General features: G+C 35.8%; 1 protein-coding gene across 8 annotated transcripts in view; it reads right to left on the bottom strand.

The window, feature by feature from the left end:
• Window positions 1-14761, bottom strand: part of KCNT2 (potassium sodium-activated channel subfamily T member 2) — a 151161-nt gene that overhangs the window by 83055 nt on the left and 53345 nt on the right. For 7 of the 8 annotated variants that reach the window (XM_037404677.1, XM_037404678.1, XM_037404672.1 and 4 more), the window contains one exon: window positions 14127-14221. In XM_037404677.1, the coding sequence (XP_037260574.1) occupies window positions 14127-14221 (95 nt within the window). Of the gene's footprint in view, window positions 1-663; window positions 846-2213; window positions 2317-14126; window positions 14222-14761 lie in introns of those variants that run through there. The other variant, XM_037404676.1, reaches the window with a different exon arrangement.

The following is a 14761-nucleotide window of genomic DNA, read 5'->3' as shown; positions in this document are numbered from 1 at the left end:
TTCACAGACCAGCACATATTCATACAACACTCTCCCTTTTTTTCAGAATCATGGTAGTGAAGGGACTCAGATTACATCCACAGACTTGGAATCAAGCTCTCTGGTTCTGTGGGACTTTGAATACAAGCTGAGGTAGGGGTGCAGAACTTTCTTTCACTGCACAGAAATCCCACCATGTCAGAAATGAATTCTGAATGTCACTTCAGCCAGAAAGGTCACTTTTTTTTCTGTATTCCAACTGTATCGTTATCCTAAATTATGGTGCTTTAATAATAAGCATTATTGTTTACCCATAGTGCCTAACACAAGCATCTTCCTTCCCCAAAGATCAGTATGTTATATGCAGCTAATGGTTGCAAAAGCTCAACTTATAAAAATAAACTTCCACTAGTAAGCCATGTGATTTCTAGAAACTGCAGAACATCTTGGTAAGCAGAATAGGATATTATGAAATGACCAACTGTTTATAAATATTTGTTGAAACCGAGTGAGAACTTTTCTACTCCTGCTGCTGCATCTTGTGAAATGAGAAGTGGAGCTGCAATAAAACAACCCTGGTAATTGAGACGGCACAAGTGGAGTCCCACTGTGGGCAGCACTCAGCTCAGCCCATTCCCCTAAAAAGGTCTGTGCACCCTTCAGTCTGTAAGTCCAAAGAACTACCTGTATTTTTGCATGCTTTCAGTTTGCCCCAGAGCTCCCCAGAGCCTTGACGTTAAACAAAGTAAGCCATGGCATTCGAACATCAGTGGATCAATCCTGCTGCAGCTGGAGTCTGAAGTAGCCAGCAGCTCTTCAGGAAATCAGTCATGCAGTCAGTGCTTCAACCACCAGACACCCTGCACCTGCAGGGCATCACAGAATTAGGTAATACTACATACCTTGCCTTTCTCAGGAAGAATAATTAGGTAATCTATTTATAATATTCAGAAATCATATGTGCTGTGCTGGAAAATTCAAATGCAGACTTCTAATTTAATACACCCACTATGTTACGCTTTGGACCATGACATTCCTTGAGGTGGTTTTGAAACACCCTTAAGGGTGCAACAGTTGTCATGCAAACCGCCCACAACCCCTTGATCAAACTGAATTAACAATTGAAAGACTCATTATCTAAATATTTATTAAAGGTGTAAGAATTAACTAACCCATGTAGAATCAGGATAGGAATTGGAGGCAGAGGTATTGATTATGACCAGGTATATATATATATATATTTCATTTCCTAGTGACAAGAGTGCAGTCCACAGTTATCCTCTTAGCATAAATAATAAAAATTAATAAAAATCCTCAAAAATATGAAGAAACCCTCAAAAAAAATGCTAATGAACTCTAGGACTGTGTTTGGGTATCTGTCTGAACCTAAGTTTGTTTTGGGGTAAATCATTGAAAATTATATCCAATTTCCAAAGCCTGGTTATTGTACCACTACCACTACAGAAGTTGTTTAATTATGTACCTGACAGATTTTAAAGATGCTAAACTTGGATTTTAATAATCAGATTTGTTAAAAAAAAAAAAATAATTTTTGAATCATAGAAGGTTGGCTACTGAGAAGCCAATAGTAATAAAGAAATGGAAACTAAATTTTTTAAAATTCTAAGATCAGGTTATATCTACTGTGGAAGCACTGCTGCTTATCTTTCTTTTTTTTATTATTTGCTCCTTTGGTTAGATTGCTACTGGTGATATGGAAGATCCAGCTTCATATTCGTCATCTATGACTGAATTCAAACACATCCCATTTCTTTCGTCTTTATGACAGTGATGGAGAGAGATGGTAAGAAGAGTAAAAAGATTCTCAAGTTGGATGGATGAAGCTTCTGAAAGGACTGACACAGAAAAAAAGGCCATATTGGATTAGGCAAAAGTAATTAGACACTCTAATTCAGTGTCCTGCTTCTACTGGGAGGAGTAACACATTTTTAATGAAAGAATAAACAAAACCAGTATGGAAGGATTCTCCCCTGAAATACTCTGTCTGCATTAAAAGAACCTGTAGTAATAACTCAGTGTGCGTAGCATACTCGTGGTGCAAGAACAGACTTTCTCTGATGCCGGGTGAATCAGCTCCGTGTCCCTCCTAGCCTAAGTACACTGCAGTCTCATTACAAACATTTTTGTCGTAAACAAGCCTGCAGTTCCTGACCTTGAAGTATCCTCTCTAATGTTACATGTCTTCTCAATGGAGTGTGCTTGATTATACTCACGATTTAAAGGAAGAGCACGGGTTGTATCAGGATGACCAAAAAACAGCAGGCATACGTGTAAGTGAAGAGGGGAGCCAATTCAAGTAAATAATACAGGATTACTGATCATAATACTGGAAAGATGAAGGCAGGGGAGGAAGAAGAAGATCACCGTGACTGACAGCACACTATATAGTTCAGTCTCTTCTGTGTTTTGTCTGGCATACGATTGCTTAGTCCATGGAGAACATTCAGTAAGATTTTATACTTAGTACATGCTCACTACAGACCTTAAAATTAGACTTCCACTCTGAATATTCAAGATGAAGTATTTCATGTTCACTTTGAAGTTGCCTGAATCTTTATTTTCTGCATTTTTTTTTCTTTTTTAGTTTTAGCAAAATTAACAAAAAGAGATCGAGTAAAGGAGCACAGCTGAAACGTGACCCACAATCGTTCTTTCTGCCGTATTTATCTAATTCTAGTAAATGTACATACATGCTCACATGAAGCTCTACCTTCTCATTAATGATTTTATTTTTAACTTCTTTGCATAAAATACTTTCATGACCGTTTTCACGGCTTATCACTAATGATAAAAAACTTGCAAAACAGAGGACTGTATTTAATTTGTTGATATTAACACACTCTAAATTGAAAAGCAAATTAAGTACCTGTGCTTGTTCTCAGCAGTTGAGTAAGGTTCATCATAAATGTAGGCCAGTAATAATAGATGTTGTGAAAATATGAAAAGGTAATTCAAAAGTTTATTGGAAGGCCATGAAGTGTTTTGTTCTTACACTGTGGAGTTAAGCAAAGCAGTAGAATGCATGCAATTATAGGAGACAGTAATGTATTGGATACCTTTAAATAGCCTCATCCCTCACATGATCTCGTAATCCTTTTGTAATATATTAGTAAACATACTGCTTTGCTGTAGAATCACGTATGGTATTCTGTGCCCAAAGGAACCAACAATTTGATTTCACACCTCTTGTTAAATTTTCAGTCTGCAAAGTCAACCCACGGTTTGTACTTAATTGTTTACTAAATGAATACCAATTATTTTTTCTTCCTTATTCTGTGACTCAGGCACTTCCACTATAATGCACAGTATATATAATTTTTCATCTATATTGCAGAAATGTGCCACTTCCACAAACAGAAAAAACATAACTATGTTTTTGCAAAGAATGGGAGCATATATCCAACTTTAGGCTTACATTTGAGTTTCTTTACAAATATACAGTTAGATATTTTAATGAGGTTGAGAGGTAACAAAACTCAATATAAACTAGTATTTTGAATTTTTTTTAGGAGAAGGTTTTAATTGCCAAAGTACAGAACTCATTAATCAGAGTGCTGTTTATTTGGATTACACCCAAAAGGGTCTTTATTTACAGACTTCTGCTTTGTGGGGGAGAGGGGGAATGGAAAGCAGTATCTGTTAACAGTGCTAGAAATACAAATTTATTGGAGATAAGATACCATTTAGAGATTAAACTTTTAACACTCCTTGACATCAAGCTGACATTTAATTTTTGTGACTAGGTCACATGATTGACAGACTTGTATGTTATGGTAAAGACTTTCATTGAAGTCCAGGAGAAATTTTCAGAGATTGAGTTTACAAGTAACATTTTTGTAATGAACCATACTTTTTATTCTTCGCTTCCTTTACTTAAGCTCAGTAAGTGACTCTGGTACATGACATCCCTGGCATGTTTTGCTTGCTTTTTTCCATCTATTGCAAATGCAAAAAATATCACACACAGGTGAATTCAAGGAATCCATGGACATTTAAATTTTACATGTATTTGTTTTTCGCCCAAACATGATATTATGTTGGATGTCTGCCTACACCTCTCATCTTCACCTCTTTAAAAAACATCTGCCTAAACATTACAGCAACTTCTAATGGAATACCTAGTATACAGAAGAGAAAAATGAGAATTTTTGACTTTTAAAATCCATTGTAAATGCACTAGCATCTGTCTTCTTTTAGATCACCTCATATCACATCCCTAGTTCTGCCAAAGCCTCTGAGATGTCCCTTCAATATTCCATAAAGTTATGCCTAATACAAACAGAGTGTAAGTGACTAATTTCTGGTAGCTGGTGCCAGCTTCTGTTAGTATGCCCAAAGTTGTATCACTATCTTTTTAAACTGTACTTTCTGATATGAGAAATTCTAACTTTGCTAAACTTCACACCCTTAAAATACAGTTGAAATATGAAATGGACAATATAAGTGAAGAAATCACTAAAGAACTATATTGATCACAAATCACCATAATGAGTTACTGCTCATCAGAGAACCAGAGTAACCGATGGCATCTAATAATACAGTTAAATTTGTTAGTGTAAAGCACCATAAACACCAAATTTTAGTAAAGTAAAATAAATAGTTTGTCAGCCTAATGAATCAGTCAATGAAAGATACTTTTTTTTTTTTTTTTAAACGTCTGGATGCTAACGACAACTTCATTTCTGAGCCAGGAATTGTGAGTAATGATGGTTTGCTGCCAGGCATTGAATTTTAAATGGTGAAGTAGCATCTTCAACATAATTAGTCATCTGTTGTTACACATGGCATTCTATTTGCTGCTGCCTAAAATGATATAACATTCTGAAAGACAGCATGCAACTATCGGGATTTTGTTTTTACTGCAAAGTGCAAATACAATGCCTTCATGTAATAAAGGAGATGGAAGACAGAGGTTTTTAATACTTACTCTATATAACAAATTGCCCCTTTAAGGAGAATACCTGCTTTTATTGAAGTCCTCGCAAAACCAAAGCAAAACCTAAGATTTCTTTTACCCATATGATGATACAGTATTTCACAGCCTGAAGATTCTGGTTGTATTCCAGATCAACTTTTATTCTAGCATTTTATTTTAGCAAAGTTATTCTTGTCACCTCTGTTCTGAAAGTAACATGCATATTTGGCATATGTAACATCTACATTTTCACACAAGGTATCTACTTACAAGCCTGTGATTCAGCAGCAGGTGTATGTGTGCATGTATGTTTATAAACCAATGGAAAGCTTACTAGAGAACCCACATCCTAATTTGCATCCCTTTGCATGCCTGCTGTGTTTACCTCCATAGTTCCCTTTGTCTCAACCCCCAAAACCTTTTCTCTGACTGCATTTTTTCTTTGGATCTTTTTCAAGTACTGATACTTCTGAAGACAGACATATCTCAAACGCATATTGCACGCATTAAAATATGGTAATTGATGATTTTGTAATGAAATATGGCATTCTATTTCTCTTTGACATCTTATTTGTTCATGCTATTTGGATAATCACTTCCAGATTTTCAATAAATTGCCCTTTATTACATCATGGGGTTCACATGACAATTACAGAATTATATTTTGTGGCCCTAGTTCTGTCCTTATGTACACCAGTGTGACACAGAAAATTAAAGCAGGCTTTACTAATTTAATTGTTAATTTTACTAAAACTTTACATATTCCTTAAAGTCACTCTATCTTGTGGTATGCTCTTGCAGATGAACAAGGACAAGATTGCATTTAGATTAACTTTGAGGAATTTTATGTGTTGCTTTACACATGCTGGCAAGCCATGATTAGTTAATAGTGGTAGCAGCTTGATTTTATTTATCTCCCACAGAATTCAAAATATAATTCCCAATGAAAAGATGCTATGGAGATGTAGTCTTTTAGCATTGTATTTCTAACAGTCCAAGTGCTATATGACTCAAAATAATTTACCTTTTTTCCTCTTTTCATAACGGTAATTGGCCTTTACTTCCAGAACAACCTTTACTTGTCATGGTATCTGGAAATATTATTACTGTTTTACAAGATATGATAATAAAGGTCAAAAAATTCTTCGCCCAATGGCATATTCAGAATGCATAATATTTTGTGTAAAATAATTTGTATCCCAAATATTCTCAGTGCATCTTCAAAGAAAACTTGTCAAGATTATTCTGAATATTAGCAGCATTTGTTATCTGAGACACATTTTTACATCATGTGAAACTTACGGGGAAAATATTGGGAAAGAACTTGAGAGACATTTTATCTCCTTATTGGGCAGGAGTTTGGTTTTGAATCTATTTTTACACGTTACTTAAAAATGCATATTCTGATGACTGAATTTTCAGTACCTTCACATAGCAGAAAAGATTATTAGAAGAGACTGATCACAAATGATTCACAAGATAGAGGCTGGAACTTTCAGAATGGCAAGTAATTAAATGTCTAACTCCCACCAAGAGTAAAAGTCTTGCAAGCCGTGCTGAAAATTCTTCCTAGTATCAATTAATAATACTGATTTAAAGAACACACTACTAGACTGTGACATTTCCATTGCATTAATTGCTGATGGGTGATTTACTCATACAAAATATTAAAATATTGTGTGGTAGAACAATAGAGAACAGAAAATGTGATAAATTTATGTTGTCTTTCAAATTTATTGAACTTTAACTTTGCTCACCTTTATCTTAAATTTAGTCTGGAACTAACGATTTTCAGGTTAATAAATGATCCACAACCTGTGCTAGAAAATCAGCACAGCTTTGATTGTAACTTGAAAATATTACAAGTACCTGAAGCTCCGACTCATCTTCCAGGGTGCAATAAAACAACAGAAATCTCTCAATCATATTGTTTACTTCCTTAATTTAATATTTAGATTTCTAAAAAATTTCTAAAATTTCTATTTCTAAAAAATAGAAGGATTTGTTTATAAATAATATGATGTTGACACTCCATTTTATAGAGGTTTTATGAAGTGTAGCTTTCTGAGCTACCATTGTGTCTTTCTGATTATTTTTTATTTTCAGAAGACGACAAGATGACTACAAATGTATCTGTCACAGCCAGAAGATAATTTAGATTGAACTCGCTAACCTTTGACTTTCTTCCACAGACCACAATAAATAGACTATTGGAATTATTGTTAATTTCACCGGTGTCAGTGTCTAGTTTTAAATGTTCCATTACATCAGTTACACAAAGAATTCCCTGCTTGTCGCATGGGAAAGATGCTGACCTAATTATTTTAGAAATATGGAGAATCATCTAAAAAGATTAACAAAGGAAATATTATGTCACTACCAAATTCATAACTAAAATAGCATGAAAATCACTGTATAATTACCTAGGTTTCCATAGAAACCATGTTTGATGGGTAGCCAAAAAGACTTCTGATTGGGCTTCACTACTTCTGCTCTCCCTACAATAAACACTTCTGTTCTGCCTCTCACAAACAACTAACCAATTTTTCAGTTGCCTAAGTCCATGTCCTCTTTAAGCAGCATTCTTAACAGCTCTAATCACCCATATGCTTTTTTAAGATCTGAACTCTTGAACTTACACACGTAAAAATATTTTTACAAATGTGTTATAACAATTACCATGGTATCCACCAAAGGGGAAAGAAAGAAAATAAATTTATACATGGTAATATTTCTTTGGTGTGACAATACAACAGTTGCCTAAAAATGTGCAAAAGCCTTAATCCAATAAACAAGTTTGGGGTTTTATTGCATTTTCTCATTGTAATTTTTCATTCTCATTGTGCCTTCTCAAAGGCTTTGGCCCTTAAGCACTAGTAATGCAGATGTAAGCAAATGGTCCCCCGTGCTAGCAAAGGTAAAAAAGGCGTGGCCCAACCTGTAAGTCCGTATTCCATTAGAAACAGCAAGAATTCTATCTGAATTTGTGTTTAACATAAATAATCTAGATTGACAACTATTTGCGGCAAGCCTCTGTTTTCACATGCGTCCCATACAGCAGATCTTAGCAAAGCCACCTCAGAAATTTCTATACCCAAGAAATATACTGTACAGTGTTTTTCTCCTCCAAAAGCTGATGAAAATGTTGTCCTTGAGGTGATGCACACAGCTTTTCCCAGAAAGCGATATTTCAGATAAAGTCTAATCGAATTGATAGATTATTTGTTTGCAAATGACAAATGGGTATTTTAAGAAATGCTTTGTTATTGACGTTCTGGAGGCTGCACAGCCTTTTCATTGTTTCATCACGTAAGGAAGAGTTAAGGTACTGCCCGAAGCAGACTTCAGTTCTAATGGTACTGACCCACAGGAAAACTACCCTTACACACTGCCTCGATCCCAGCAATCAAGAAGTAGGACAAGAGTAGGGTGGAAGTTGAAAACAATGGATTTACAAGGTGCTACCTGGCCTACTTCTAGATTTGTTTATGTTTGAAGAGCACTGTATAGGAATATTTCAAAACAGAAAATACAGAGATCCCTTGTTTGAAACAAGCAAGTTCCTGACAGATTTGCTTTATTTCAAAGAAAGAAAAGCACAAGCACTATTATTTTAATACCTTGTGGGATTTTTTAAAAAAAATTGAATAATTTATTTTGTATTATTTACAGTTACTTAAGAGTTTTCAATTAATGTTCTATCATATTCTGGGATTTAAGTTCTGCAACTCCTGTTTAGTCCATTAGAGCCTGAGACTTCGTGTGCTTTTACCACTTCAGAATAATTGGATCTTATCAAACTAAACTACAGAACTACAGTTTATTTTTGTGCTCTTTTTGAACGCAGAAAATCTCTTTAAATCAAACTGAGACTGGGCCCGAGCACTGAGAGTGCTGTAGAACAAAACATAACATTACAGAAAGAACTGTAGACCCAAAAAACACATTTTATTCTACATTATGTAATCCACCAACACTCCTCAAGTTCATCCTACTTAATGCTAGGCATCTTTCTTGGAGAGCTGCCATTGTAGGCTCCTGATATAATCAACACAGAAGGGCAGAGAAGCACAGACCTCCATGTGGTGATTAAGTTCCCTTCGCATCTGCATTACCCTCTAAGGTGTCTGCCTCTACTTATTGATAATAAAGGGAACCAGAGTACTGAGATGACTTATTTTGACTAACCTTATGTGGATTGATCCTTTTTTGTTTGGTTGGGTTTTTTCTGTAACCTAAGTGTTCCAGATCTGAAGGTATTAGTTTGTCTTGTTTGGACTAGACTGTTGTCTGGATTTGTTTTCATCCTTACAAGGAACTTACACTGTTCCCTCCAGATGAGAATTTTGATTGTGTAATTGACATTGAGGCTACAGTACTGGCATACTATGTTTATTCTGTAAATCAGTGTATGGAAAAATCCTAATTTTCTGATGTTGAAAGCACCGAAGGGTAAAAAATGTTAAGACTGACCTCAGTGAGCTTTCAAAGAAGACACAAGCAAAGTCTGTGCAGGTTTCTTAGTCTTCAGTATGAAAAAAATAAACGTCCATCTCAGTTTGTAGCCACCTTTTTCACAAGCTAATCATTCTACACTGGTGATATATGAGTAACACTGACTTAAAAAGCAAAATAAGTCTTAATAGATGATTCACTGTGTCACAGAAAGATGCCTGAAATAGTCATTCAGTGTCATTTTTCTTCTTGTACAGTTTACAGAAATAATCAGTATTCCATTTGACAAACAAGTGCAAACATCCATTAGCTAAATGACACAACATATACTTTGACTAGGTCTGTAACTTTCACTAAAACTCTATCAACAGAGATTGCTGAACAGTCTGTATACCTCTTTCAGTATATATACAATTGCTCTGGTTAGGAGGCCTCTGAGGTATTTAAAGAAGGAAAAATTATTGGATAGCTTAATCTGTCTTTGAAATCAGAAGAAAAGAGAAAAAATATCCTGGTATATAATCTGTAAACTACAGATACACGGAGTTGGTCTTATGAATTTATTGTTCTGCATATGAGTTCTACTCCCAGATCCATACACAATTATCATCAAAAATCAAGGAGTGGAATAGACAAAAAATTTATTATGTGATTACTGTTTATTCTGTAATAACGTTGAACTATATACAAAAATACAGAAGGAGCCTTTTCCCACTATATTGAGTGCAAAGAAGAGCTTGAATAATGATCTCTAAGAACTGTGAGATCAGCCAATTAGCTGTAAACATTAGATAATTTATTTTTTTCAACTTTTCATCTGAAAGCTTGCACCTGAGTTATAAGCCTTAAGTTGTAATGCATCTACAGGTGTAACCACCACTTGTAACATTCTGTTGTGGATATGTAACTGACAGGTTTGCTGATGATGCATGAGGCAGAATTAAATAAATTTTATGTGGATTTTCTGCTTGCTATGGTAGAAGGTATTCTGAAAATACTTATTATATGCAGACAGAAGGAAAGTTGAGGAGCTCCTTTATATGCATTTATAATTTTTTTAACAGTTTTCTATAATACACCATTTTATAGCAGCTATGATGCATAAGATAGATCCCTCAAACTGATCTTTAAAGAAAACTTCCGTTGAGAAAGATCACCAGTCAAATGGTAACAAATGCAATGCTGCTGGCTACACATTAGAAGAACAAGTAGAAGTAGAAATGTACTAGGCTTAGAAATACCAAATTTTCTCCCTGCGTTGTAAACTATCAGGAGAGACCAGGAGGTCCAGCCAGGTTCTTTCCCAGGATCCTGGCTGTGCTGAGGCACTTCTAAGTGACTGAGACTAAACAGTTCTTCCACATTTGAGAGAGCATAATTTAAGCTCTGGCTAGACAGATAGATGGCAGATGCACATTTCTACTCACTGAACTTGCACCCATACAAAGATCAGACATAACTGTCTTCTGATATAAATACCCTCTTACTCTATAAACACACAAACTTTCAGAAAAGATCCTACAATATACATTCTGCAGCAAAACTGTACTTTCAGAAATTTCAGTGGAGACATGTCAGCTCCAATATGCTTGTACATATCAAGCTGTTTTGTACTCCATGCAGAACTACAGGTTTCTGTTGTCGTACATGGAAGTAAAGAAAGAATCTCACACCTCAGCAAAAAACTGCTTTTAAATATGTTCAAAATATACCTAAAATTCTGAAAAGTTGATTAAGGAGCATATATTCTAGATACGAACTAACCACTGGAAAGTAGATATGTTTCAGCATTTATTTGTTTTACACCTTCTCACAGCAATGACCATCAAAAGTCTTACAAAGGTTTCGGTCTCGAACCAGTAAGAAAGCACTTTCTCGGTGCACCAGTCTAACTGAACCAATAAAAAACGGAAGTAGAAAGAACAGTCTTTCTGTCCTTCATACCATCTTGGACTTCTTATAAAATGGTGTAATGCCCATATGAAGCTACATGCCAACCCTTTCTATGTGTCTGACAAAAAAGCATGGTTTTGAAAAGGACCCTATGTTGTAAAATTATATTGACTTCAGAAGTGCTGAGAAGCCAATGTTTCTTATTGAAGCAGATGGTAAAAGCAAGCCTGTCAACCACAACTAAGAGAGGCTGTGGTATTACAATTTAATCCATACAGTGACTGAAAGTCATTGGTCAGAGGGGGACACAGTGAGGGCAGTTATCAGTGGTGCCAAAAGCACACCAGGAGCATGTCCCCATGGTACTGAATATCTCTAATGGGAAAGTGCTTTGAAAGTGTAAGCACTGTATTCAAGCTACTGATCTAGGCTTATTAATTTTACATTACTGAAGCTATGGTACTTCACTGACCAAGGTAGTATCTCTAAATGTAACCAACACGTAATTATGAAACCAGACCAGTGCTAGCTCAGAATTTTTTTGTGTTGTGCTCCATTACATGTATGGATAAGTCTAGTGCTGGCTCCCGTACGTATTTGGGGGGAATGCACTTTGTTACTCCTTGCTGTTGCAGAAAATGCGAAAGATCAACCTGGTGAAAGCCATCCTTAAGTGGACAGATTCTGGAAATGGACTTTGCTCCTCTTTCAGCACGAAGAAACTCATGTAAGCTCTAAATGATGTCTCTTAAAATGAAACACTGTCTCAAATTCCCCATACACACAACATAATAAAAAAGATTAAGCTAAGAATTTTGACTGTTTATAGAGAAATTTTTAGATTTTTTTAAACATATACTCTGTAATATAAAATCATACATAGCTGGGTAAAAAACTGTAAAAATGCTACTATGTGTGTTCATGTAAGCAATAGTAACAATTGCCTGAACAGAACTCTGGCTTAGGCAAGCTGCAGATGCTTGAACAACTGTTTTTATAATTCCAAAACTCCTTGATTTCCTTCGTTATTGCATTACAGGGTGTTTTCACCCTATTTAGCTTATTTTGCAGTCTAGAAGGGTCAATGTTAGGTCAGTATTTAATACGAGCTGGTATCTGTGGCTGTTGAGACCAGACATAATTACTGTAGGTGAGCTTGCCATTTTCTGCATGTTTACTGTCAGTTATCAAAATGCCTGGTGGTGAGCATGATGTTCTTTCTGTTCAGCTGCAGCTTCTATGCCTCATTCAACCAGGGATCATCACAGTGAGTTCTTAGGAAACAATCTTGTTAACTAGCTTACTTCAGTGAGAACTAGATACAGCTTTTTTGCAGCAGTTCAGTAAAATATTGAAGTAGGTTAGTGAAAAAAGGTAAGGCGCATTTACTACAGAGCACTTTTTATTGTAAAAAAAAAAAAAAGCAAAATTAGACCCAATTAAAAATGTCCAAATGCTACAGCGATAGAATGTTATGCATTCTGGTTCAAGTATTGTAGTCCTTATTCATATAAAATTTCCTCTCAAAGGGCCATAATACCAAATTTAATCCCAGGTAAATTCGTTATTGTTTAGAACTTGCAGCATTTGTCATTATGCAGTTGTGAGGCCATAAGACAAAGAGTAAAATCAGACCATTTGGTTAGCCACTAGCTAGAACAAACAACTCCTCTTGAATAAAGGACCCAAAGGGACAAGACTGGAAAAAGCCATTATTTGTTTATTACCAAAAACATTTGGCAGCATGTAACAGTGGCTATCAGAAAAACAAGCTAGAGAAATAAAGTAACAGAAAATCACAGTGTCTTCAAAATGACAAAGCAAACTTTACAAGTGTGCTGACCCAAAGGCAGCCTGTCTGGCCACATGCATAGAGGTGGTTCAGCCTTTCCACACAGCAGCATCTCTCTTCACTGCCCCTTTCTGCACTCTCTTGTAACATACACATTCTTCCTCTATTTTTTTTTTCTCTCCCAGACATGATACTCACTTCTCAGACACTACTGCTCAGAAAATTCTGTATGTTAAGTAAGCTACCAAGTTACATTACAACCACTGTGCATTTATACAGACATAAGCATGACCATACTCCATACTACCAGAGACCAAAGACTCATGTAGTCTACTTTATCTGTCTCCAGCCCTGGTCAACAGCAGATCCCTAAGGCATACAACAAAAACGGAGCAATCAGGTGGTGTTTCCTGTGGATCTTTTCCTAGCCTCCAGTAGCATGTAGCTCATGGATTCCATTAACCAAGTACGTTTACATTTAATGCCCTCAAAATTTTTTCCTTAATGTTTCCCAAACTCCCATCAATTTTAAGTTTTCCAGGTTTTGCAGCAAAAAAAGTTACTCAGAGTAACGCATTTAATCTACTATCCACTACTTTCTGTAACCTAGATAAATAAAACCTACATTTTCTGGAATCTAGATTATTAACAGCTGTCCCCAAAGTCCCTTTGTGAACCTGACTTGGTCACCAGAGCGATCTTGCATATTTTTCTCTGTCTGGCCTATCAGTCAGAGGAAGGTGACCTTAGTACTCTTCGAATCTGAGTGACTTTTCTGCTGAGATTGCTTTCTTGGTGTGCATGTAAATTTCCTCCTTTCTCCCGTGTTTTTTCATCATCTGTACTTCCTTCCTTAGGCTGAGAATGATTCCCTTTCCCATGCATGCAGTTCTGTTTCCAAACCCAGTGTGTCAGGACCCCAGCAGTACCAGGTACTAGTTAACACTTTCATTTCAAGTACATTACTCTTTATATTTCAATGCATGATTTGCACAATGCCTGTTTTATCACCATGTAGTAAAGGAAGAAAAGCCAATATATAATAAAAACAATGGGGGGTTGGCCACTTACCAAGTGAAGATAAGACACAGTAAGGTAGATATTAAAATGAGGACCTGGTTAAACATTGCAGACTGTGTGCGCTGGATGGCTCTGTGAAGATCATTCTATATTAATGGAAAATAGGTGTTATATTTTGTTTTCAATTAATAAGGCATGAGCTGATTCTATAGAAGAATTATATAGTGCCTTGATAAAATGCAGTCATTCAAAACCACTCTAGAATTTGCTGATCATATAGAAGTCTGTGAAAGAGCCAGCTGTGATTCTGTGATTATTTAACTAGTTCTTTGTTCATCCTTGCACAAGCCTGATACTTTTGGAAGCTGCCCTAAGGTCTGTCTGCTTATGTCTAACTTACAAATTACAGGCTGCAAGGACCAATTAAGGCATAGCAGTTGAGTCCCCTGCAATTGTATATGAATGGAAGAGCAGCAAAAGAATTAGCTATTCCAACTTTCCCTGTTGGCACAGTAACAATTTCTACTAATTGAGATTTCACTTGATGTCTTAATTTTTGATAATTGTAATGCAGAAAGAAGTTTAGCAATGCTTGACCATTTGTATCATCTAAATACACATCTAGTTAGCTGTCTATTAAATCTGGACGGTGTACTGCACTGTGAAAATCCTACTAAAGACAATAT

Source organism: Falco rusticolus, chromosome 11 (genome assembly GCF_015220075.1).
Source record: "Falco rusticolus isolate bFalRus1 chromosome 11, bFalRus1.pri, whole genome shotgun sequence".
NCBI classification, from domain to species: Eukaryota; Metazoa; Chordata; class Aves; order Falconiformes; family Falconidae; genus Falco; species Falco rusticolus.
This window is presented reverse-complemented; position numbering and strand designations above follow the sequence as displayed.